The sequence below is a fragment of the Ciconia boyciana genome, chromosome 4 (genome assembly GCF_034638445.1).
Source record: "Ciconia boyciana chromosome 4, ASM3463844v1, whole genome shotgun sequence".
Lineage (NCBI taxonomy): Eukaryota > Metazoa > Chordata > Aves > Ciconiiformes > Ciconiidae > Ciconia > Ciconia boyciana.
Genome location: NC_132937.1, coordinates 89767606 through 89795602, shown reverse-complemented (window position 1 = coordinate 89795602; position 27997 = coordinate 89767606). Strand labels below are relative to the sequence as shown.

Genomic DNA, 27997 nt, shown 5'->3' with positions numbered 1-27997 from the left:
TACATCTGAATGCATCAGAAAAATGAAATGGGCTTTATAAAATTTTTGTGACTTCACTAATCCTAATGTTAACAAAAGCAGTAAGATTTCTAGGTTCTCTGGGATCATCTAGCTTCAGGCATACAGTCTTAGAAAGTTTCTCTGTATAGTCTCTACAGAGAGATAGGCATCTTTTGAGGCCAGTGCTTCTCAGCTGTCTTAGAATGAGCTGAATCACTAGTCAGGGCCTACCTGTTTCTTTCTGGACTATGAAGAAAGTGTGGTGGCTAGTTCAGATTCTAAAATCTGACTTTAAACTTCTGAAGTAGAAATGGTAAATTCCACACTCAGTACTGATTATAAGAAGAATAGTGGGAAAAGGGCAAGCAATTTTTTGGTTATAACCCAGCTGCAAGTAACAATGATAAGAGTTTATTGGAAAAGTTGGATGCTGAAAGTAAGTGGATATTGTATCTGAGTTACTTGGAGAAGCTGAACACAGTCTTGTCTTCTAAATTTTTAAAAGCAGCAGTGAGATGTTTTACAGCATTTTATAATACTAAGTTGCAGAACAAAAAAGTAATCTCATGAAGTAGTAATTTTTATCTGAATTTTGCATTTTCTTCCTCTTTAGGAACTGGTTGTTCAACAGCAGGAATTGGATGCACTAAATGTAAAGGAGGAGGCTCTAAGAGCTGTATGTATGATAACAAGTGGTCTCTGTACCAATCTTGGCTAAACCCTAACTATATATGGCTAAACTCTAACTATTATCTAAACTATAAAAAATAATACAAAATAATACCTATAATCTTTCTCCTTAAATTTTCAGATACTGTAGGATCATGCTCTAGAATGGGAAGGCAAAGCTGCCTGTCTGTTTTCCACCAATAATTTCTAATCAATTGTGAATAAAAATTGTTTTTGCTAGATGCCAAGTACAAAATTTTGATAGCAATAGTTAGATTTCCTAGCTTTAGTTACTCATGTAGTTTCACATATTTTGTGTGACATCTGATTGATTTGGAATTACTCTCTGAAGATAAACAGGAAATTATCATTCACATCCTTCTTACGGATTTGTGAGACCTAATTTTTCAATATGTTTTCAACTTTCAGGATGTATAAGAATGATTTTCTTGGTCCACATTCCATTTCAAAAGCAACTGGCATTTGAAGCACAAAGTAGTATTTGCCAAGATATTTTTTATCCCACATATATACATGAACACAAACTTCTAATACACTGTCATATTGCTAGATTGAGGAGAATTTTCTTATATCTGGTCTTTCATGGATCAAAGGATCTATGAGCTGAAACATACAGTCATGTATGTATTCAGAAAGTATAATTTTCAAATACTACTAGGCATTTTTCCAGTCCTTTTGAATACTGTATATGGTTTGTGATCCCCTAGAAATGATGAAGTAGTAAATCTGCTCAGAAAATTGGCCTGAGGATGAATTCATGAAATAAGAAGTAGCTGACTGGGATATTTCATTCCAGAAAATGCAATATTGAGAATATGGATTATAAAGTTTATTGTTTATACTGTCTCTGTACTGTTAGTAACAAATACGCTTCACTTTCAATGTATAGATAAGTGTTGTGTAACTAAAGCATAATTTGTGCAATGCTCTCTTGCCACCTGAAAATAGCTAGTAGGTGTTTGCTTTTCCCAACAGGAAATAGCACACTCCCAGGTGAAACAGGAGGCTGTGCAGCTGTATGAAAAGCTCCATGAGCTCGAGGAACGTCGAGATCAAATGATTGCTGAGGATAAGAACATGGAATCTCCACAGGAGGAAAGAGAGAGATTACTAAAGCAGGCAAGAACATGAAATGTTATCACGTAAAAGATTCTCTGAGTCAGTATTTTAAGGGTTTATAATATTTGAAAATACTTGGGTTTGAATCTTGCCTTTATTTGCTTTTTAAGCAGCACAAATCATCTGGAATTGAGAACAGTTAATGAATTGGCTGGATGGGATGTTTCAGTTTCAGCCAAAGCAAAATTGGCACAGTCAGCTTTTCAGCTGGTTGACTTGTTCCAATTCATCAGTCATGTTGGTATGGCAAAACTGATCCTATTGAACAGTTCTATAACGTAACTCCAGACAGTATCCTTGTGGGGTACTGAGCAGACATACTAATCCAGGAACAATTTAGTTTGTTTACAAGGGTCTGTGCTGTGTTATGTAACTATCCATATATACTATATGGATTATTGGACTGAACGACACTGATAAGTGTGTCTGATTTTTTAATTTGTATTGAGAAAGCAGGAGAACATTTGCAAGACATAACACTTAAATCATATCACTTCTCTTCAATGGAGAGCCGTTGTTGGACAAAGTGACAGCAAGTTTGTGATTTCATATGCTGAGTTTCTGTTCCCTGTATACTGAATTAAGAAATCTTTTTTGATTTTCCTTTTTTCATTTGTAAATTTTATTTCGTACGTTAAAGTTGTTATACTTTTTTATAGGTTAAGGACGATAGTCAAGAAATAGCAAGCATGGAAAGACAGTGAGTAATCCCATTGTACTGTTGCTACCAATTACATTTAGACCCTAAAGACAGAGAGCTGAATTCCAGAACCTATTTCTATGGACTGTTAGAACATCACCACATTTTCAAGCCTCTGCTAGTGTTAACCTTCCACAGAGAACAGAATATATCCTTCTGTTTCAGCTAAACAACTTTTATAGTGATAGGACATTTAGATCTGCATAATAAGATACTTCCTAGCCTTATGAACATGCCTTGAGAATATAAATTCGTAATAGCACTGACAAACTTCTTTAAGGCTGAAGAAGGCATTCATCTGTAAGAGCTACTCATTTGGGACATCTGTGAAGTTGAGCCTACATTACGCTGCAGTCATGTTTTGAAGAGTTTGTTTGTTATGTGTCGTTAAAACCTAAGAGTTACAAAGTTGCTTACAGAAAGTTCAATTCCAAAGAGTAACAGGGCATTGCTTGTTGATTCTTGGGTACTGGACCTTTCTGAAGATTTGCCAGATACTCTGGTAAATTTTATAATAAATAGTAATGTATTGGGGAAGGAGATAAAGCAGTACAATATTTTTGTGATTTTGAGCCTTTTGATTTTTGTCTCTTTACAGAAAAATTGAGATAATTCCTGAAATCTACTAGAAAAAATTTTAAATTGTTTTAAGCAGTATTCTCAACTGTAATCATTGATTAATTTTTAATGCATTGACACCTTTGATTGGATAATAAATTGATTAACAATTTTTGGAAAGAAACAATAACAGAGAATTATGTTTGAGAATTTATATAGAAATGTTTCTAAGGTAATTTCCTTTCTCACTTCGATTGATTATGTAATACAGTGTTTTACTTGGCAATTTCTTAATGGATTTTAGTGAACACGTAGGTAATTTTTAAGGAATACAGTTTTTTGTTGCAATTTACCAATTATGTTGTACCTCTGCAAAGCTGTTACAGCAACCAGCAGAGGGACCTGTGGAGTAAGTTAAGAACTACTGATGACTCAACAAAAAATGTTTTTAATAAAAAAGAGCAGCAGTACTTATATTTTGTAGATATAGGGACTAAAGTGACAGGTGCTTTACATATACCTTTTATAATAACAGCAGTCCTCCTGATATTCTTTTGGTTTTGATAAACTTAGGTTTTATTTGTCTCTCCATTTTTGTCCAAAAAATGCAGATATTTTGCAACACATTTTTAACGTTAGATTTCATTATCTATTTGTCAGGCTGACAGAAGTAAAAGAGAAAACAAACCATTTTAAAAAGGTTATTCAACGACTTGATATGGATCTGGAGAATCATCAAGGTAATATGACCTGAGTTGTAGCAGACTATGCAGAGCTGCATCTGTTTGTATTATAACACATATTGTTATGGACATTAGTTGCTTGAAACTTTTAGGCTTAGGCAAATGTCCATTAGTCACCATCAGAAGAAGGTTTTGTGTCTAAGGGTGCAGGCTTCTCTTTTCAGATGTGAGAAACAGGGAGTACCCACCCTTAGTGGTGCATTCATCCAGTTCATACTGAGTAGTAAAACTACCATATAAAACAATAGTACAGATGTCTGGTTTTGTGTCCCAATTTTAATTTTAGGGCTACTTGAGGAATAGAAGTTTCTCTTACAGGCAGCATTGCAGAACCAGCTCAGCTTTAGAAAAGCTTTTATTTATTTTACCTTTTACATGATCTGATATATTGTCAGTGAATGTAGAATTGAGAATGTTTAATAATAATGTGTAAAGCAGACAGAATTCAGTACTATTTTTATCTGTCATTGAAACTTCTTGGGTTGATCTTTGCAAGAGGAGTTTGGGAGCTGCCTAGAAATGACATTAGCTTAGAAACTTACCTCCAGCAAACACCTGCTGTAGTACATTAGGCTACGTTAGGTTGGGATTTGTCCTAGCACTGGAAGTTATGATTCTGGAGGAAGTAACTTAGTTTGAGTGTAGACCCTCAACAGCTGTAGATTTTCCTTAAAATGGAAATTCATCCCACAGAAAAAATTCTTCTAATTATAAGGAATCTTGTTTAGATAGGAGTTACATAAATATGTGCATACATTCTGGAAAACTTTGTAACAAGTTATTTAAATTCTATAGGACTGGTAAATTAATGTGTTTGTGGCCTTTTTACTTTATACTTTTTCTCGGGTGATCAATGTAAAATTTAGCTGTAAATTTCTTCAAGATGAACAAATATTTCTAAAATTGACCCTAAACAAATGTTTGATACATCTGTTTCTCATCTTTTGCATTACAAAATGTTTCATATTTCTCCAGGTATTTCATTATTTTTCTGCAAATAATTTATTAAGACTGTTGTATTAGCTTTCATGTTTCCAGATAATCTCATTGCCAACTTCATTATTCTGCTTTAATTTTTCCTTTTTGTTTGGCTTGCAACTCTTTTTTTGTGTCTTTGGAGAAATGCAGAAGGTAAGAAGTGAGTTGCTTTTTGCATTTTATAGTTAGGTTTACACACAGTCATTCATTGCTGGACTGTGTGTCTTTCTCTGTTTTAGAAAAAGACCTCTGTTGAAGAAGAGGGTTTAAAGCATACGTAGGAGAAAGCACATGCTCTGTCAACATTTCAGGAACAGTCAGAATATGCAGAATAAAGTTATCTTGTGGTATAATATAGAGGGAGTTATACCTATTGGTATAACATAGAGGGAATAAAGAAGATATTCATAAGGAGCAGCTTTAAGACACAGCAATCTAAACTCCCAACACCCTCTTCTCTAGTGAATGGAGAGAGAATTCCAGAGGGCCATCCATACTTCTGCCCTAAATCAGCATCTTGTGTGTCCATGAGATTCCTGTCCTCCCTCCCTCCCTGGTCAGCTTACTTCTGGCTCAGTATTTAAACTGTTCATTACAAAGCATTCCCAAAACTTCAGCTCCTGAAGTGTTTTAGTTAAATTTAATGTAAAATAGTCAGTAAAAATAAAATTACAACTAAGGATTTTTTTGATGTTTCAGGATAAGTATTTCAGTGATAGGAACATTGTTGAGCAGGATAATGCAAAATAAACAGACCACAAATAGAAATAACTATTTTTAGTTTTCAATTAAGAAAATCTGAATAAGTAAAAAATTCACCCACTATTATATGTTCCATATATTAGCAATTACCTTTAACTGATTAGTCAAAATCAACATTAACTCATAATGGAATAGACTTAACACTTCTTAAACTGCATGAGAGGCTAAGATACTGATGTAATTATGCCATATTTTAAAGAAAACTTCTCTGTAAAGATATTTTAAAGGTTGTGGCCTTTATTTCAAATATTTTTTTCTTTAAACACTTGGCAGATCACATAGCTCTCTGCTTCATGGCTCCCTGTAACTAGACTTTTTAAGAGTAGAACAGACTAAGTTACTAAGTATTGGAGGCTTGCTTTACAAAATGAAAGGGAGAGTCCAGCAAGGAACAAAGCCACAGCTGCAAGGAAGCTGAAGCAGAATCACAGTCCCTTAGGGGCCCATGGGTGTTCTTATTGTTTGTATATACTAGATAAAAAGGAAAGCATGGGGGTGTACAAGTAAAAAGACCTAGAGAAATTTGCTTGCTCAGTTATATCTGTATCTACTTCTTTCTTTTTCTTTGTATTCTTTAAAGTTACAAGATTATGCTGAAAATTAGTCAATGACAAAGACTCAAACAATTAAAAATTTAGATGTTTGAAACTCAAAATTATTAGGAGCTGAATTGTCTCATCCTCTTGAAACTTGTGACAAATATGTCAGGTCTTCTACTTTACTAGTACATTTTAATTAAGAGCTATTTATAGTCAGTAGTTGGATTTAAACATGGAGTGAATTATGTATTGTATGTTACTTATTACTCCTAATACCACTATAAAGAATGTGTATGGAAATGTTCTTTTAAACTTAATTGTAGAAAGCTTTCTGTGCATTTTATTTTTCTATACCATTGCTTGTACAGTTTTCCTGTTTATTTCCCTGAGATTGCCACACTGTTGCTTACAAGTTGTGTATCCTTATGAAAGTCCATTCTAATACATGAAAGTGCCATTGAAATGGCCCATATGTTAAACAGAGCTGCAGAAAGTTTTCACTAACCATGGTACCCAAATACACAAAAGCATTCATTCTCTATTATTGAAATTCACCTGAGCAGAAAAATCCTTTGTTCAAACCAAGTATTTATCCCACTATTATTTATCAAAAATTCTAACCTCTAAAAGGTTCTAGAAATTGCATTGAAGCTGATTAATTAAGGTAATTATATTTTTTTTAATATAAAAGTGTGTATGGCATAGTCAGTTGAAGTGACTACATTAAATGATGTGGGATGAGTCCTGTAGTTGCTAGGCGTGTAGAATTTTTATTTTTAAAACTGACATTTTGCCTATCTAAAGGAATCCAAGACTGAGACCATATCAAGTTAAATCAATGTTACATCTCTTGCAGGAGAGGAAAATTGGAAATACAAGGAGCTGAAGAAGAGGGAAGAAAGCATGGACAGTAAGTTGTCTAATATACTTAATTAGGCCTAATTCCACTAAAATACAGGTTTTCTTATATTGTTAAGACTCAGTTACTTTAGAGCTGAAAAGAACTGATGTCCTGGTCTTTGCATAAAGTTTCTGTGTTCTACCTCAGGACAAGATAATTGATATCTTAAGACTTATAGGACAGTCACAGATATTTGGAGCATCTTTCAAGGCTTTTCGTCAAACATTAAAGGTCTTAGGAACATAGCTTTATTTTATGAAAGCAAGGCTGAAATTAATTTTGAAATTAATTTAAATAAAAGATATATAAAACCAGCCGTTCAGGTCTGATTAAAAGCAGAACTTCAAAATGGACAAGCATAGACATCACGTAATTCTTTAAAATTAAGGCTTCTCATATCTGGTTATTCAAGGTGAATGCTGCTAAAGCTTTCTTCCATATTAAAAGGTTCTAATGTTGTAGAGACCTCAGCAGCAACTATCACAGGATGAAAACAGAACTGTTTTTAAAATAATACCCTATTGTTAGTACACTGTAGTAGGCCACTTACAAAATAAGTTGGTCTGTTACTCAGAAAAAGGGGGAAATGATCAATAAATATGCCATGAAGGCCAAAGTGTATAATATCTTTTTGTAACAGTGTTCTCTAAAAATGTTCAATGTAACTTACAGCTAGCATGATACTGAAAGAAAGGTGTCAGCTGACAATAAGGAAAGATAGGTAAGAGTGCACTTAAAGAGTTTCTGCATTTTCAAATTACCTGATTTCCTGAGAAGCAGAAGGGCAAAAGCTCACTTGATCTTGATTTTCAGTACAAATACACACCGTGAAAGTAGGGCCTCATGATCCTTCTGACTTTTTGGGGTTTGGTTCTGCTTCTGCTCTTCATCAGAGGATGTTGATGCAGTTGCAGAGCTGTTTGAGATTAACTGAGAGGTTTGGGGGAACATGCAGGAATCTTAAAGACGGGAAAAGAGCAAATATGGTACCTGTCTTGCAGAAGAGGAATCAGGGAAGTATAGACCAGTCAGCTTAGTATCAATTTCCAGGAAGATTGTGGAAAAAATAAGCAAGCAAACAATTTGTAAACATTACAGAAACAGGAATATGAATAACACTAGTATTGATTTGTTGAGAACAAACAACTAATTTCCTTCTTTGACAGAAAAATATGCAGAATAAGGGAGGAGCAGCAGATGATGTGTACTTTGACTTCAGTACATCTTCTACTGCTGTCTCGTGGTGTTCTTAGAAGCAAGCTAGGGAAATATTGTCCATTATTAACCTATACTGTGCATTTGATTAAAAAAATTTTAATTGTGAACAATTCGCTGCCAAGATGGAAGGATGTATTGAGTAGAGTTTTGCAGTGTGTTGGATGTTCAGGTTACTCAATATTTTTATTAATCAGTTGGATAACAGGAGAGACAGTAAATAAATAGTTTCACAGAAAATACTACATCGGAAAAGCTGAAATCATGTTGGAGGACAGGGTTAGAATTTAAAATACTTATGGCAGATTAGATATGAAGTACAAAAAGTTCAAAAATAATTAAGTGTAAGTTTATACGCTTGGGCAAAGTAATCAACAGCAAAAATACAGAATAGGGAGCAGTTCATTAGGCACAGCTCTGTGGTATGGCTCAGAGTTATAGTGAAAGACAAAGTGAACATGGACATGGCTTAGCAGTATCACACTAACATGGAAGAGAAAATACCCCAGCAGTAGGTACACTACTGCTAGGAGTGTAATTTATCAGACACATGAAGTAATCTTGTTCTCTGCGCACTGAGGAAAGCTTCAGTTGGAGTATTGTCTCTAGTTCTGCACATAAAGAGGTTGGCAGTCCTGAAGAGAGACTGATGAGGCAAGCAGAAAACATGACCTGCAAGGAAATATTGAAGAACGAGTCTTTTATTTTAGATAATTTATGACAGTCGTCAAATGTGTAAAAAAGCTGTTTCAAATACTAAGTGAATAATCTATCTCAGCATATACATGGAGGATAGAAAAGGAGTAATACAAAAATAATTGCAGAAAGATTTCGGGTTGGATATTAGAAGAAACTTTCTAACATTAAAACTCACCAAGCATTGGAATAGACTGTTCAGGAGGATTGTAGAGTATCTATCATGAGTTGTCTGTAAGAAGACTGTAGACAAACATCTGAATTACTGACATACAGTTGGTTTTGTCGTGGAGCAAGTGAATTAATTAGATGAGCTCTTGCAGTCTCCTCCATTCAATTTTTTATGAATCTGTGAAACACATAGCGCTCAAATGAAACAAGGTCAATCAGACAGGTGTGATGAAAATGAGAGTTGCTTTCAGAAAGACAATGGGATGGGATGTAAATATGGACCTTACTTAATGTTTCTAAATAAATTCAAAGAAGGTTTGAAAAAAAACACCTAAAAAGGTCCAGAATGTCGAAGGAGAAAAACACTAGTTAAATCATATAGGTACAGTTCTTAAGTCCTAATTCCACTGTTTTGGGCTCAGTTTTATAAAATTATATATTTGTGGATGTAAAGTGCTTTAGTTTTGTTCTCTTGTTTCATATTTTTGAATGTGTGAGAATGCTTTTCTTTCATGAAGGTGCTTTTATTTCACTCCTGTGCCTTCCCTACATATATGCTGTAGAAGATTCAATATCCTCATTGCCTACAGCTTCCTTAGAAGCATATAAATAGGTTTATCAAGATATTGCAATCAACTTATTTAGGACCTCTCGCTAAGATGCATCAAAGGCCCTGGCATCATCTGTTATGTTGAAAAGAAGTGGCTCAGACCCCCACAAGAGACAGATGTTAACGAAGCCTTTGCTCACTACTAGAGCACTAAACAGTTAAATGTGATTGAAAGTTTTGTGTTAGGTTATCTGAGTGATTCTGTTTGTAAAAATTACCCACTTAATTTTTTAAACAAAAAAAGAAAGAACAGCTCCAATGTTTTAAAGAGAAAACATTAAGCAAGAATTTCAATACCATTACTTTCCTTACGGCCATTCCCTTACTTCTGTTGTGCTCAGATATTTTCTTAGTGTAGAAAATTCCTGTCTGTATTTCACAGCAACAGATGGTATGAAATATCCACTAAGTTCCCTTTGAGGAAGGAGCTCTTTTGGGGGCTGTTGTTGCTCCTCTTATTAAAGTATAATTGTGCTATCTTTAAGACAAAACAAGACAAGTTCACTCTGAAGGAAAAAAACATCACAGAGAGAAAACAAAACTCCCCTTTCTAACGGTAGCTTCATTTGCAGCCTGGGTACTGTAGAAAAACAGACCTGGCAATGGTCTTACTCAGCACTTGGGACTTGACTAGCTTTTTTCAATTGCAGGCTGTTTAAGCTTTGGTTTTAACTATGTTTCTGGTTACTAGTTCACAGCAGTGTTGGCAAAAGGTAAACCTTCTTACATTCTTGCCAAGTACTGTTCTTTACAGTTACTAGCCAGTGTCGGGTGGACCTAAACTTTATTTCAACTTTTTGAGCCAACTAGTCATTATTTTTAGCAATCAGCTGTGCACATTACAAAGGTGTTGTCTAATGCCATTCGTTGACCTCTAAGAATTCCAAGTGTCTTTCATCCTGAAATCTGTGCCTCAGAGATAGTCCTTGTAGTATCCTAGCATTGTCCCCTGGCTCCAATAATGCACCTTTTCCCCTCTAAAAGTTTTAGAAGCTGTACTCTGTGAATCTTCTCTGTTAACTCTTTCATGGACAGCATTGCTGATGATGTCAGATATTTCAATAGTTTTCTTATCTATAAATGTTTTATTATTAAAGAATTTAAAAATTAGGTATTTTTAAAAAATCCTGGGTGCTCTGGGATCCCCAATTCTCTAGTCAGTCCTCATCCCTTCAGGATTTGTCAGTATTTCCATTAAGTAGTTCCTCCTGTCTTCTTTCTCTCTTCCCAAATAATCCATCTTGAATTTACTATTATCTAATCCTTCTTGCTCGAACAAGCACTTCTCCCCTTTTTCATCCATCTGGAAAGTTTGCAAACTCTTGCATTTCCTGAGTGCTCCTGTATATATAAGCCATGTTTCAGGAGGAGACCCAGGAGGAGAGGGATGATGATAACTTACAGCCCTGGGTGGCATCTTGATGGACCTCTGACTTCCATGGGATGTCTCCAGCACATTTTTTTCAATATGTCTGTCACAAGGAATACAATGTAGTATGCCCAGGACACAAATACAGAGTACATACCACCATTAGAACTGTCTTGTCAGATTCAGTTGGACACTTACTAGAAAGAACATGAATTAAAGATGTAGCAAGGAGACATAATACAGAAAGAGATTATACCAGATGAATATTGGTCTCAGGTCCTTAGCAGTGCTTCACATTTAGTCCAGGCTATTAGAGATAGCAAAGTCACCTGTTTCCTTTATTTAGAAGCCCATTTTGATAGCTTTCAGAAAAATTAAGACCAACAGCTGCTGGGACAAGCATTCAGAAAGGTGTCAGAAATGATGGTGATGAAACTCCTTTCCCATTGGGTGGCAACCCTCACCTAAACAGTGTCCAAGAAGGTGGTGACCTCATGTCATTAATCAGTCAAATATGTGTCGCTGGAAAAATTGTACTCTTTTTCATTCCAGCCCATAAGTTGACAAGTTTCAAGGATGCTACCACCTGGCTCTTAAATAAACTATTAAAGTAACCTGTCTGAAATTGTACGGCTTACCAATTTGATACAAAGTTTTGACTGGAAACGACAAAGGCTACTGCTGTAGCCATGCAAATAGAAGCCTTCTTTGTCATGTTTGTTGATCTCTAGATTTTCTTGAGACTTTTGAAGAGGCAAAGAATCAGGAATTGGAACGAAAGGCCCAAATAGAAGCCAACATTGTTGCACTCCTGGAGCATTCAAGCAGGGTAAGTGCATTTCCATCTGCTTGTGGCAAGCTAGGAGTTTAGAAGCACAGAACACGAGAATGAATGGATAAAGAAGGATGTTGTTTTTTATACCTTATCCAGTCAGTATCTGCATAATAGTCTGTTAAGAGGATTAAACCTTAAACCATGTACAGCTGTAGTTTATTTCTCTTCATTTCTGGGGTAAGAGTTTTAAATATTAGATAATACTTGTGATAATACTGATAATACTTGAGAATAAAATAAATATTTGCATAATTGCTGTAACTCGTCATCATTGCTATAATGAACATTATTCCATTCATGATAAACATTTCAGAATATTGCAAATAAAACTACTGCAATATTTTGTTTACCTAAAGTCTGCAAATCTCAGTTCATGGGTATTCTGTCACTACTATTAAGTAACTGATAGTATTCCAATTGTCTCTCTGATCTACTAAAATTATGTCTGGAATACCCTGCTGTGTAATATTTACTGTAAACACTTTAGAAATTGTTCCCATTTGCAGTCTGCCATTTTTTGCACTTTCAAAACATTTTTTTCTTTTAACATTTTTGGTTCCCATGGATTTTTTTATCTTATAGAAATCTTTCAGCTGAGTAATACTTTAATTATATCATCACTTTAACTGTCTTCTAACTCTTTCAGTGTGGCATACCATAAGGTATATTTTAGACAATGACACTTACTTTAGAAGAGATTGATATGGCAACACAGTTTATACTTGCTGTATTTTTGTTTCATCTTCACTGGCCTGTCTGTACATCTTTTATCAAAAGTTGTCGGAATGAAAATCATTCACATATAAATCAATTCAAATTATTTCCAGTATTTTAGTCTTTGTAGTAGAAAAGCCAAATAATAGACAATGTACTAGGACAGGATAGTTTTTTACTTGTCCAGTTACCATTTGTTGTTTCAAAGATACAGCATGTTCTCATTATTGTTATTGGTAACACACAGAATGTGAATCATATGAAACAAATTTCATCTGTTACCAATCAAGAGCTGAAGATTATGCAGGAAGACCTCACTTTCAAATCAAATGAAATGCAGAAATCACAGAGCACTACTAAGAATCTGATTACAGGTGAGATCTGCAATTAATTTTTAAATTAATTCCTTAAAAAAATTAAAATTACCTGAGTTGTTACACTAATAACAAGTACAAGATCAGTGATCTCCAAATATTAAAATACAGTGGCAAGTTGACAAATTGATACTCTTGTAGGTAACAAGTTATTTATATTCCTCAGGAGTATTTCACTTACTATTATCAGTAAATTATCAGCTTACTTGCATAGATATACCTTAAACAGATGTATTTTAATACAGGGGTACAAAGTTCTTTGAGCTAGAAGTTTGACTTTACTAATATTCACCTCAAAATAAATGTTTTTCACAATCTTAAAGTAGTGTTTAATAAATTGAAATAGAGACTTCCACAGTTATATAACCATGTATTATTTGTAAATGTAGTTCTTGGTATCACCTACTTATGGTTTATACTTTTTTAAAGGGGTATGTACCATGGGAGATGGTGGTACAGTGGTACAATGGTACAATGTGCCATTGTACCACTGCCCACAACAGTGAATAGCTCTCAAATTCTCAGGCTTTGATTCTGCAAAGTGAATATTCATTTTTACTTCATTTTGGAAAACTCAAATACTTAAAATTAAGTGTAAGAATCTGCAGTATCTTGTCTGTAATTTCAAAATGCAGACAGTGGTTTTTTTTTTTCATTTCCGTAACAAGTATCTATTTAGTTCTTTGCACTGTTTACAGTGGAATTGTTCTCATAATTCTAAGCCTTTGCCAATATCATTATTGGTTCAGCAAGCCTTTCCTTGTTTGTTTGGCTGAAAGGAAGGGGCAGGAATTAAGAACCATAAATCATTTTGTTAGAAGGCTATTACGTGCTGTACTTGGTAGTAATTTTCAAAATAGGAGCCTGTGTTGTAACTTCAAAGTAGTTACGTGCAAATAAGAAGTTGTTATGCACAAAATGTTACAGAAATTGATTGTTCTGTTGTGTGTTTGAACATTTAGTGTTTGCTTGTCTGCAAATACTCATTTTGCAGTTATAGCATGGCTTAAAAAGCTGGGCCATACATTACAAGTTCAAATACGAATTTTTGTTCTTTTGTGTAAGCATCTATTCTTATTACTTTACAATATAAGGATGTTCCAGAAGCACATAGTGCTACAGAGACATTATTGAAAGACACATTTCTTTCTTCGCAAGGGGAGAGAAGGAAGTTACAATACGTAATTTTCAGCAGATCATTTAAATGATTCATAAGTAAACTTCTGAAAGCAAGGAGTCACAGATACGGTAATAAACAACTTAAGATTCTTTCAAAAATACAGTGAATGTTCAGTTTGCACAGTTAAAGTTCTTCCTAACCCTTGAATTATAGCACAGTCATCTTCAGGATTCTTTTGTTGTGATTAAAATCTGGATTTCCATATTTTCTTGCCATAACAAAGATATAAAAAGTCCACCAGCAGAACCCTTAAAAAAAAGAAAGAAAAAAAAAAGAAAAGGAAACCATGAAGAGTAAACAAAAGTGCTGATGGCATAGTTTCCCAAAAACATTTCCCTGGGTCACTGTAGTTTGGTCTGAGAGTTTGCTACTGTGTACACACTGCCTGCTAGACGCTGCAACTTCATGGCGTATCAGAAGGAACTGGGCTGTATCCTCTTCCTGTCTCTTCCCCTAGAGAAGTTTTGAGGTTTTTTTAGTTTTGATTTTTTTTCATTGAGACTGTTGCTGCATAAGGATGAAATTCGCCTCATCCAGTTTCTTCCCTTTTCTCCAGAAAGTGTGAATGCATAGGAATAGCCCATTGCTGTCTCACCATAGTTTTTATCAGTAAATAGATAGAACAGTCTAAGAATCCTTTCTGGTTTTTTGGCATTTATGTTGTTATTACTCTTTACATGTAAAATAAATCCCTATTAGTCAACTATGTATTATTTTAAAATAACAAAATATAAATATTAGAACAACTATATAAAAAGCAAAGCTGCTGTGATTAGGCCTAAATAAATCCTTAAGAAAATCTAAATTTGTTTTCTGCTATTTCTTTCCAATTTGAGTTATTTTTATTTTATAGTTCTGTTTCTTACTGGTTTTAATGTTAAAGCCCTAATTTATTGAGGTCCTTAAGCATTTGTCTGTTTTTAAACCACAGTGCCGTAGGAACAACAGAAGTAGAGCTGTGGTCTGTTCAGTCATGTTTTAGGATCTGACATTAACCAATACCAGGAACTTCAAAGTGAAACTATGGGCAGTTATGAAATATTCTAGACACAGGGAAAGTGTTTTCTTAAGCCCTTTAGGGTGGAAGGCAGCATAAACATTGAATCACAGACATGCAATGCAATTCCAAACCTTTTATTTTTAAACCCTTCTTTTTACCGGTATGGAAATTTTTCATATTTATATAAATGCTTTTTGCACATACAGGACCTGTTCAATCTTACCTTGTGGAAATGTGTTCCTCAGGATAATTACATACTGTACACAAAAATCTTGGCTTGTCTTTTTTTTATTTTGAGGTTCCTAAGGAAATCACCAAAGCATTCTGTAGTAAGCCAGAAATGTTGATTAAAGCCAATATTTCACTCTAGAAAATGAGTATATGGCATAAATAGACAAGAGGAGAGATGAGTACCAAAATCTTGGTATGACAGGGTTTTGATCAGGTGAGATTTTCCCAAATAATTCCGCTAAGTAAACCATACCCATGGTTTTTGGAAAGGTGAACTCTCCCTCTGTCACATATGCACATCCACTTCTTTCTGCCATGAAGATCTATACTGCCTTGGTTAAGCTGGGGGGAAAATTTCCTACCCTTTTTCCAGGTGATCAGCACAAATCAGAGTGTGTAAGCAAAATATACAGTCTATGCCAAGAGAAGTTTCTTTGTACTGTCTCATCCCTCCCAATAGCCCACTTTGCCTGATCTTTTAGAATGTAGAAAAAAACTCTGCATTATTTGTGTTATTCTTCTGAGTTAGATACAGCTCTGAAACATAAGATTATGTAGCCATAATTTTAAATATTCAGGAACATGAAGAAAATACAGTGACAAGGCTGCAGGTCAGAAAACCATCCCAAACAAGTCTAGCCACATCTAATCCTTACACACTCAGGGTGGATAACTTATCCCCAAAACTGGATCAAAGTATATTTTTTATTTTGTGTATCTTTATTGTGTCCTCTCTTAAGCATCCCGTGTCTGAACAGTTTCAGTCTTTACATCTCTCTTCATGTAAGAATCCATCCATACTTCTAACTCCTTTAATTATATGTATCTCTGTTGTTTCTTTTTAATAGATTGTCAGAAGTAAATGCTGTATATTGTACCACATGCTCTTTTTGTAAGCTATGACAGTTCTTATTCTGTGGAGATATGGAAGTGTTTTCCTGTACAGAGTGAACGTTTAAAGCAAATTTCGCTATTTATTCTCATAAAACTAAGTCTTATCATATACAAGCAACATATATAAAAATAACATGATGCTAAAAACCTAACAAAATTAATTTTTTTAATTGTCTGCATTATTGCGGTCAACTTTTTGTAAGGTATCACCACTGCTTTAAGACTTGAAATTGACTGACGCTATAAACAACTTTAACAATAGAAATACCACACTGTGATATAGAAAATCAACACGTTTTCATTACTCTTCACTTATGGAGTATAATGCAGTAATTGTAATATAGGAGTCTGACTTATGGGATGATTGTGAACATGACATTTTTTTCTTTCATTCACATTAACATTCCTACGAATATCAAAATCAGAAAGATATGCAGGAGCTGTTTGTATTGCTTAAGTATAGCATAAACCTTTATATACTGGGCAATGTATTATGAAATAAAAAGTACTGTTAATTAGAGATTGTGTATCTGATGATTTAGAGAGTCAAAAACTGCAGATGGACCTACAGAAGATGGAACTCTTGGAGGGCAAGATGGTTGATGAACTGGCTTCTCTTAAAGACAAAATTGAACAAACAAAAATGGAGTTAGAGGTCTATAATAATTTGCCGGCTCTGAAAGCATCAGGTGAAGAGAAGAAAAAGGTAATGAAAGGATTGAAACCTTGTATTATACAGAATTTGTGTGGTTTTGAGCACCTAGTGGAGGGGAATTCAGGTTGATGACTGGGAATCCTGACTGATAGCTGAAAACTGGGCTTGCACACCAGTGCAAATGAATCCAAATGCTTCTGTGCTTATATATGTGACTTACTAACTGGGTACATGTAGCAGACTATCAGCTGGATACCTTTTGATAACTTCCTTCCACAAAATTTCCCATTTATTTTAGTGATTCATCTGAACTTTTCTGCTGTAACTTATGACTACCCAGAACTTTGAATTTAGCAATCTAACCACAGAACCCAAACAAAAAAGAAAAATCTATCCTGCATGTATTTGCTCTAAGACAAACTCCATCTAGAGCACTTCTCACTTCACATGTGATAAATTTCCTACAAATTCTTAACATCAGCGTTCCCACTTGTGCTGATAGAGTATGGTCTAAGTCTACAACTTGGTCATAACTGTTGAATATTATCTTTAGGATAGAGCATGCCTTGCTAGAGAAAAGCCTTATGAGTTCTTTATGCATATGATCTAGTTCTGAAAGGAAGAAAAAGTAGCATCTTGAAAGCTGAATTAAAATAATTTGTCTGTAGCCCACAGCAAATGAACTCATCCATTAATTGGTTTGTGTTGTTTTTTTTCCAACTAGAGACTCCAGGATGACAAAGAAAAATTAACAAAACATTGCCATGCTTTCAAGAAAATAATGGAACACTTGAATACAGAGTATGAGACACTAAAGAGAGAGCTGCAAGAGAATGAGACACATTCTCAGGTATAGCTGAAGCTACATATTATCTCTTCAGTTGTTTCTATCACAGTTTCTGTTTTTTCATACACATGAAGCATTGTATGGATGGAATCGGTTTATTCCTTTTCAGGGAGTTTTCAAAGTTATGTGTTGTAAATGCATAGCCATATTTTCTGTTTACAAACAAAAGTTAATATCATGCCAATAAATTTCTTGTAAGCTTTGGATTTTAAAGTTACTAGGCAGAGGTCTTTCTGAGCTTAAAAATTGTGCAAATCCCTTGTTTAAGTGTTTGTACTAATCTTGCTCAGAACTATCCCCCTCTTGCCCTTCCTTTGCTTGAGGAGTTTTGAGGACCAACTTAGAGAAAGAAACTACAGGAAAAAAAGTCACTACTAACTAGGTAAGATCCCTTTTGCTTTTAAAGTTATGGTGGTAAGTTTTTTCTTGCAACCTGTACTATTAATTCCATTTCCCTTTTTCCAATACTTCTGCTCCTTGCAGACCACTGAAGTTTTAGGGTTTGTTCAGACTTATTTAAACCCAAGGAACTTTGGTGTATGAGTATATTTACATTTACATTTCAAAAGTGAATCAGGAAAGATGTTTATAAACTCTTGAGCAGCTTTGATTCCTCTGTTATAAACACACATAAATTGCTGTCATTTTGGCAACAGAACTTTACTGGCGTATAGGTTTGAATGCACAGAAGGAAAATGGATAACTTCAAAATAAGCTGAAAAATGGAAATTGATTATTTTCTTTGCATTTCACTGATTTTTATTGCTTCAGGTTGTTGAGATCTTTGACCTTTTTAACTGTTACCTGTTTCTAATTCAGTTAAAAGCTGAAGGTGATACTTGTACATGTTTAAGTTAACTTTCTTTTGGAGTGAACTTTATGGAGCGGATGAGAGGACATGGCTCTAAATGAGGAGATATACACTCATAGAATATGATCATTGTGGGCTAACTCTAGGGTGATGATATGAATCCCAAAGCTGTATGCCAAAGTCTGCAAGACTTCAGATATTGTGTATCTTTTGTACCAAGATTATATTCTTATTCCTAGAGAGTATGTAAATCAGAAATGGGTACAGCCAGTGTTAAGATACTTGCATAATGATGCTAAAAATTGTATATAAAGTAGTAGTTGTACAGCATTTCTTCGGTTCATTAAGCTGTGGCAGTTCAATTTCAACATGTGCAACAAGGATTTGTTTCTTTGCTTTTTATGTCATGAATGTAAATGCCATGAGGGTGAATAAAGGTGTATTTTAAAGTAGCTGATTAGTTGACATGCATCAAACATTTTGAAGTACAAATAGCATTTACATATCTCAAGGGTTTGGGCAATTTTGCAAGCAGTCGACTGTATGAGTTGTGCCATTCAAGGAGTAACTATAAAAATGCACTGAATATTTCCTTTGATATATATCAGACAGTATTTTAAACCTAGGCTCCTTTACCAGCTATATTGCCTGTAGCAACATCTACAAAGGGGGCAATAAAAATGAGAATTGGTCAGAAATACCATATCTTGCAAATAAATGACTGCCATGTTTGCTGTGAACCAGTACACTAGATAACTGATTCTTCACTGTAAGATTTATTTTGAGTAATATAGCAACTATTTTAATATCTTCTAGCTTAAGAATAAGCTTTTAAGTAAAATGTTGCAATATTTTCCTAACTTATTACCTTAGTTTCCACTGAAAGTTTAGTCTCAGAATGATTTTCAGTTTTTGCATTTAAAAATAACATCTGCATATCTTGAAATGCAGAACCTTGAACAGTAGCATCAGAAAAACAAATACTATAAAATTGTATTGTAAGGAAGCAGCCATCGATATAATGTCCACATTAGTTTCCTGTTGATGCCAAAAGTATTGAAGAAGTGCCAGCACTTAACCCACACTCCTACAATCTTCTTGCTGCAGCTCTGTTCTTATCACAGCTTCTGGCATCAGACAGGAAACTTAGCTATGGAAGTAAGGAAGTTTCTTCTGTATAGCTCAAAGTCCAAGACAGTGTCAGGAAATATTGTATCTTTGGTGATTTTAGATCTTACTGATTTTAAGAAGAGATCATTTGAATGATATGAAGTATAATGAGAATTAGTATCTCCCTGCACCTTTTTACTTCTGACTTGCTTACACATTTTCCTATATGACAAGTCTTGAATTCTCATCTGATTTTTTCCATCTACCACTGTAGCTGCATGCAGTAATATTATATAAATAGATGTATGAAGTGCTAAATTATATACAGGTTAATCATTGGCAGCTTTAAAAATCATTTTGCCATTGTTTCTCATTTCTGTGGATTTTTTGTGAAGTAACTTTGATCTTATCAGGTGATAGAGTACAAGGTATTGATACAACATTTTTGGGAGATTCTTTGTATAAAGTACGTGTGTAATAATTACCATTTTCATTTTTGGCTCTTTTTGTGTTTTCAGCTTACAAATTTGGAGAGGAAATGGCAGCACCATGAGCAAAATAACTTTATGATGAAGGAATGTATCCTTTTCTTTAAGAAATACAGTAAAATTCACGCACTGTATTAATTGAGGAAGAAGTCTGTTTCCTCCAGCAGAATAAGACAGGACGGAATGGGGAGCAGGAGACAGGGGAGGAGGGGAAAGGTGATGCTTTGCAACTGTCTGGTTAGGTGGTAGGCATTATATATAGCAAAACTTGCATGTGTTTTCTGAAACAATCTTACGGGGTCCTAAAGCATAAGATTTGTCTTGCAGTCTGGAGTTTTTCCTGTTGGGTCAGTTTTGCCATTAGGTTTTAGACAAAACTCATCTTCACATCTGTCCAATCTTATCTGAAATTATCCAGCAAGTGTAGCATTGTTTGAAAATCTGTATAGCATGGTGACTTTGCTTGGTATTTTGCAGTTTTAAAACACCGTAAATATCAATGATGAAAAAGTAAACAATAAATTGTATGCATTTAATGTATTTCTTATCAAATAAAAGAGGAATTGCATATTAGAGGGAAAAAATCAGATAAATATGATAAGATACGACAAAGAGATGCTTTAGCTGCAAAATGGGCTGGGATGGGGGAACTGCATTGTAGGTCTACCATTTTGTGATGCTAATGAAAAAGTTACATTCCACTAATTGTATAAGACCTTCCAAAACATCAGCAGAATCTTATTTGCTGCAAGTGACTTTCATAAGGAAGTTTTTGAAATTAGCAAAAGCACTGAAGTTTTTTTAATTAGAATTAATGGTTCTTCTTACCTTGTACTATTCTCCATAGTTATTGTAGAGATCTAAGTAGGGCATAGTTGCACTTTTATTTTATATTCTAGGGACTTTGAATTCACTGCAATAAATTCAATTCTTTAAAATGATTTAGGAAACAAAAAATCTGAAATCTCAAAGATGCATAGAATCATTGTTATATGATTTTAGTACAAATGTAATTGGTAAAAAGTAACAGCAAAACTAGACCGTATCATCCAGTGTTGTGTGTTGGACAATGGACATTGCTACATGCTTCAGAAAATGGCACAAGAATATATTTCAGGCAATTCTGTAATAGCCTAGCCATCAGGGGAAAAAAAAAAATAATACAGGATCTGCATATAGCGTTGTCTTTTTCATATACCAGATATCCCATTTCTCATATCTGATATGTGCTCTAATTTTTGGAAAAAATCTGAAAAAAGTCTTGGACAATGTCATGCAATTGGAGCCATCTCCTCTATGAAGAAGGCTCTACAGGAATATTTTATTACGGCAAGAATCTTACATCCTGTTTTTTCTAACAGAAAAAACTCTAAAACAAACCAAGAGAAAAAGTGGATCAGGATATTAAAAGCACCTCTTAACTTGCTACAATGTATTACCTGTCCAAGTGCAGACCCTTATACAGAGTTTTGTGTCTGCTTGGGCTAGTGGAAAGAAAGGTCCTGCTTTCTTGGACTGGGACTTTTGTAGCCAGAGTTCTGAAGTGCCAGACTGTATGACTGTAAATAGCTGAGTGCCTTGAAATGGTTTTGTTTGCAACGTAACAACGGGCAGAGTCGTCCACGAGGGACCTATTGCCTATATATGTGAAAACAAAACTGACAGGCATGTAATATCTTTTTTTTACCGTGCTTGGCATGAGATGGCAGCTAGTAAATTGGTGTAAATCTTTTAGACCCAATTCGAGTTTTTTCCATTATTTGCAACCCTTGACGGTTTTCACAGAAGGAAACTTAATGTATTGTGGTTCCCTTATGATCTCTAATTATGCTAATATTTATACTGGCAGTTTGTTTCCTTAATTCTTTTAATCAGTCATAGCAACAAAAAGTCAGGAGAGTGACTACCAGCCAATAATGAAGAACGTGAGAAAGCTAGTCACAGAATACAACAAAGCTCTCATAGAAGCTTTACAGAACACCAAGAGCTGAACCCAGGCACTTCCTTCCTGCCCCAGTGGACCAACAATGAGAGATGTGCACAGGCAGCATGGAAAGCTGGACTACTGAGCTCATTCGCTCACCGCTACGGCAACAGATATTCTTAAAAGTATTTTTCCAGGTTTTTAGAAGTCACAGGTTTTAATAGTATCCCTCCTTTTGCAATATTAACAAATTTTAGAAATAAACTTCTGAATTTTAGAAACTTGTAGAAATAAAAAGGAAATGCTGTACAATGAATGTAAAATCCTGACAACATTCTACTGAGGCCCATTGCTGGATTGCATCTCACATGTGAATCTTCAGTCTGCTTTACACAATAAATCTCTGATTGTCTTGTAGTCCTATCCCTGCCAAACAGAATAGGAGTTTTCCCTGAATAAGGACTGCCTGACAGGCTCTCATACACATTATCTTAAATGATGTGTATAATAAGATAAATGGTAATATCAGCATACCCTCCCTATTTAAATAGCAATTTATAACAAGTAAGGAAAACATCTAAAGATGACAAGCATCCTTTTAAGTCAGAATTGCTTCATAGTATAAAGTCTTACAATAAAAGCAAATGTACTTTGGATCTGTCAGCAAATTTTCATTTCCCAATGGAGAACTGATTAACTTCCTTATTTTTGTATTTTTTTAATGTAATTACAAGGAGAGAAGTGTGATAAAAAGTAGTGAAACATAGCTAATACTGACCTTGTGTGGAGCATTTTACTTTTGTAGTATTCACCAGTAAAGGAAATAACAGGGAAAATTGTTTGTATTTTCTGCAATTTTTTTTCCTCAGGTTTCAAGCTGCATTGTCATATGCAACCTCTACTTTGACAAAAATACATAGAAAGAGATTCAACATAGAACAAAAACAGGACTGATGCAGAAATAACAATGTGCTTTATGATACAGAAATTTCAGAAGACGTTTACATATAACAAAATTTCCATGTATATATTTCCCTCACATTCTACATGTAATGTAATTATAAACTACCTATTGATAATTTCCTCCACCTGGTATGTTGTAAGCTAGTCCTGATCGAAGAGAAAAAAGCACAGTTGACTATAGATAGGAATCTTAGCCAGACAGTACCCTAGCCTTTTACAAAAAATAATAAAAAACAGTGGGTTCTGGATTTATAGTTATAGGTCTCAGAAAAGTTTTCCAAAAAAGATGTAGACTATATGCTTCACTTTATAGAACTGGAGTAGACAAAGAATTAGAAAATGCGCTGAGTCAGTTAAAATAGAAGTTCTGTATTTTTGTCACTAAATTTCTCCAAATCTATGATTGTAATTTTGAGTATAAAGAGGTATGTAAAACAAAAATATTGACGATACTTGCAGAGAGCACCGTGTTTCCAGATTCAGCACAGTAAATGCTGTTGCTCTGTATATTTATGTCTGTATAATATTTAGAGATAATGGAACAGGATTTCTATAAACCAAGGACTGTTATCTAGGGGAAATTCCCACTAATGTCTCTTCCTTCCTGTCAAAGTTTCAGCTATTCCAGAGAGAGCCCATTATTTGCTGAGATAAAGTTGAAGTCTAATATTCTCACCAATCAAGCCATCAGCTGGAGAGATCACCTCCTGAATTCCACTTGTGCTACAATAACATATTTTAATGAACATTTAAGGAAAAAAGCTGCAGACTGAATAAACAGACTGCATTAAATTCACTTTCACTCAGGGCAGGGAATGGTTTTAATCCTTGGTAGTGATCTTGTAAGATAGCATGGTAAAGTTTACAGGCTTTTGTTGTGTTCCCCAGGAGATGCCTGTCATAAAAGCCCTCTCTCCAGAACGCTGTTCTTTTCCTTGTTCTGTTGAAGGAACTCCAGATTACCTGTTTCTGTCTGAGAATCTTGTCAATCGTTCCTTTTAACAGTTCATCCTTATGGTCCATGTGGCCTGGGTCATAGCACCCGTGGCTGAAAAGAACTGTATGGATTCTAAATGGTGAGCTACACAGCAGGCATTTAATCTCCTTCTGGGAGATTAATAACTCATTCCCAATAGTAAGCTGAGTAAATTGTATCCATATCTAGCTCCTAAAGTCTCAGTGAAAATAACCTTTTCTTTAACTCTTTTTATCTTTTTTTTTTTTTAATACAAGTTTAAGTACCAGGCACACAGCATTTTTTCACCAAAGTTCTTGTGTGTATATCAAGACACTAATTCAGTAACACAGGTCTGTCTACCCAGGCAATCTTTTATGCATTTTATGCTATGACTTCAAAGTGAGAGGACATTAATTTAGTGACAGCATCTATGGGATGGAGAAGTTTAAAACCTTTTCTGCTCACCTGTCTCACCAGGGCTGAGTAGAGGTAAGGATCACACCTCCTCAGCCTGCTGGCAATGCTCTTCTTAACATGCCCCAGCATACTGTTGGCCTTTTTTGCCATGCATTGTTGGCTCATGGTCAGCTTGGTGTCCACCAGGAAGGACCCCCAGGTCCTTCTCAGCAAAGCTCTTTCCAGCCACTCAGCCTGCAGTGTGTATGGATGCCTGGTTGTTCCTCCCCATGGGGCAGGACTGTGCATTTACCTTTGTGGAACTTCATGAGATTCCTGTCTGCCCGTTTCTTCAGCCTGTTGAGGTCCCTCTGAACAGCGGCACACCCATCTGGTACATCAGCCACTCCTCCTGGCTTTGTATCATCTCCAAACTTCTTGAGGGTGCGCTCTTCCCCATCATCCAGGTCATTAGTGAAAAGCTTAAACAACTTTGGCATGAGTATCCACCCATGGGGTACACCACCACTGACTGGCCTCCAGCTGGACTTTGGGCCACTGATGACACAGTGAGCCCCAAGCCAGTTTTCAGTCCACCTCACTGTCTGCTTACCTAACCCGTACTTTGTCAGCTTATCTATGAGGATTTTATGGGAATCCATGTCAAACGCCTTGCTAATGCGGAGGTAAACAACATCCACACATCTCTCCTTGCGCACTAGTTGGTTACCTCATTGTGGGAGGCTATCAGGTTGGTTAAGCATACTTTCCCCTTCACAAATCCATGCTATCTACTCACGATCACCTTCCCATCCTTCATATGTCTGGAAATGGTTTCCAGTATAAATTGCTCCATCACTTTCTCAGGGATCGAGGTGAGGCTGACCGGCCTGTGGTTCCCTGGCTTGCTCTTGCTCTTCCTGAAGGTAGGAGTGATATTTGCTTTCTTTCAGTCTTCAGAAGCCTGTCCCTATCACCATGAAGAAAAGATAATCGAGAATGGCCTCACAATGCTATCAGCCAGCCCCCTCTGCACATGTGGGTGTTTCCCAGCAAGCCCCATGGACTTACGTATGTCCGGTTTGTTTAAAAGTTCCCTAACCTGGTCCTCCTCCAGGAAGATGCCACTGAGGCATTAGGATACCAGGTTTAACAGTGTCTGTCACTCCACATCCCACTTCACTGCCACACTGCATGGAAATAAGCATTTCAGTTTCAAAATCTTCAACCAAAGCGTCTGTTATTTCTATGTTATGTTTGTGCTTTGCTTGAAGACGAGCATAGGAATGACTGTCCTTATTCCCAGCTCATGACAGGATGACGCTGCACCAACCTTGCTCCTGTATTCAGGGATATCGTATCTCCAGGCAAACTGTATTTTTGCTGCAGGCAAGAGTTAACCCTCTCGTTAGTCTTCCTGCTTCACCTTACCTTCACTGCTTCTCATTGTGATAAAAAAAAATATATTTTTCTTTCAAAATGAGTTGATTTTTTTCCTTGCGTTCGTGAGCTTAGAAGACAACATGCAGCATTCCTGTGGGCAATTCCAGGCAGGCAGAACACTGAGATTCTTTTTTAGATCTTTCTGCCTGATGACATTCATTGATGTTAATGCTTCTTAGTGCTGGTATCTGCTATTTCACAATCAGAGGGATATGTTTCCAAAGTGAAGTGGTGGTAAAGACTTTCAGTACACTTCTATTTTGCTGCTGCAAGTGTAAAACAAAAATACAAGGCATAAGGCAGACCTTATGATGAGACCAGCCATAAGAATATCTTAGTTTGAGAAGAAAGATATTAAAATGCTTACTTTGTAACTATTCTGCAAAGTATCTCCTTTGAGTAAACTCCTTGGAAACATGTCTCATAGTGATAAGGCATCTGGGTGGGATGGACGTGGCAATTGCCTGGAGTGAAAAAAAAAAAACCCTTGGATTCCAACAGAAAGCATAAAATCGGAGTGCACTTGAACACATGCACAACAGTGAATACTAGCTGACCGCTATATATACATATATATATACATATACATATATATATATATTTATATACATATATACATATATATATATATATATATATATATATATATATACACATATATATATATATATATATATAGTGACAGGTCCAGCCAGAGCAAAGCTGTGAAATGCAGGTTAATCACTGGGAAGGGGAACTGAATTACTCCCAAACAAAATAGTTGTCATCTTTTTCTTCTTTGGTAAAGAGGAAGTCTTAAAGCATTTCATAACTGCAGAGATGATCTGAATTCAAATCCCAGTTTTGAGCAATCATTTGTTGGGATCAGCAGAAGTTTGGAGCAGAGGAAGAAATGTTCCTTGCGCTGACTTGCGGTCTACATTTGCAGGTTCTCCATTCAGGAAGGAGGTCTAACTGGACAATACGCCAAATGTGTGAAATGGAGGAAGCCTCCCACATTTAAAAAAAAAATGAGCCAGAAGTGTGGAATGGTCCGCTCTTGCTTCCTCTTGTAAAGCTAATTCCTTGAAAGCTACATTCATTTAAAGTGACTGAGCTTGATTCACTGAGCACTGGTATCTTTGGATCAGGCCCAAGACTTCTGCTGTGCAGCAAAAGATGAGTAAGATGCAAGACCTCTGTCTCCAATATGCAACAAGAGTTTGCCCACAAGTACTATTTCAAGTGGGGTGAGGGGGATTCAGCACCTCTGAAAATCAGAAAGAAAAATAAAAATAAAATAATGATTATAGCAGAAATTATCAATAGTATCAGTCACCCCAACAGTTATGCATGAGAGACAAAATTCCAAATAAAGCCTTCAAATTTTCAGTATCCTTCCTGTTCCTTCTTTTTCTTCCAAACTAAATGAAGAGAGTGTGTTTAATGGCTTCGACTTGTGTCCAGTTTGCTGTATTTAATATTTTTTTAGGATTATTGAGCTGAAAGTTACTGAAGTTCTTTACCTATATGTAAATCTGCATTTTAACTTCTCACCTTAAGATGAGATGTGCATGTCTTTCACACTTCCATATTTCAAGAATTGCTAAAATTATGTTGTTCAAACTCTCAAAAAAATTTGCCATTTAGCAATCTTCCTCTCACACAGAGAGCAGACTGAAGTTAAAGCTGGAGCGTTCAAGAGAAGGAATTGTTACACTGCAGCTCACCAACAGTGTGCATGTGGCTCTCATATCACTACAAGATTTTAGCCAATCCCAGTGTGACATAAATTTGGAAGCAGAGCCAGATAGATAGCAAATTTATCACTAAGTTGCACTTGTTGAATGCTGGCCAAAGTTAAATAAAATCAAATGATGGAGTCATCAAATAAAGATTACCATTAGAATCACATTAACAGTGTGAGATTAATTCAGTGGAAGATAGTGGGTCAGGCAAACGGCATTTTAAGAATGAATTTTTGTAACCTTAATGGATGAAAACCCTGATGTAATTATTATGACCCATTTCCTGGTCCTTGGAAGCAATAGTCAGATCTGCAAACTTCACGTGCATTAAGTGACTTACACAATTAGTCTTTATCTCTCCAAATTGCACAGATATGAAATTTGCCTCATTAATGC

General features: G+C 35.5%; 1 protein-coding gene across 2 annotated transcripts in view; it reads left to right on the top strand.

The window, feature by feature from the left end:
• Window positions 1–23794, top strand: part of IFT74 (intraflagellar transport 74) — a 41928-nt gene extending 18134 nt beyond the window's left edge. For both annotated transcript variants that reach the window (XM_072860580.1, XM_072860581.1), the window contains exons 10-20: window positions 614–676; window positions 1666–1809; window positions 2469–2509; window positions 3728–3807; window positions 6946–6999; window positions 11783–11880; window positions 12848–12974; window positions 16822–16985; window positions 17659–17784; window positions 20221–20281; window positions 22066–23794. In XM_072860580.1, the coding sequence (XP_072716681.1) occupies window positions 614–676; window positions 1666–1809; window positions 2469–2509; window positions 3728–3807; window positions 6946–6999; window positions 11783–11880; window positions 12848–12974; window positions 16822–16985; window positions 17659–17784; window positions 20221–20281; window positions 22066–22181 (1074 nt within the window). In that variant the 3' untranslated portion in view covers window positions 22182–23794. The remainder of the gene's footprint in view (window positions 1–613; window positions 677–1665; window positions 1810–2468; window positions 2510–3727; window positions 3808–6945; window positions 7000–11782; window positions 11881–12847; window positions 12975–16821; window positions 16986–17658; window positions 17785–20220; window positions 20282–22065) is intronic.
• Window positions 23795–27997: the final 4203 nt, after the last annotated feature.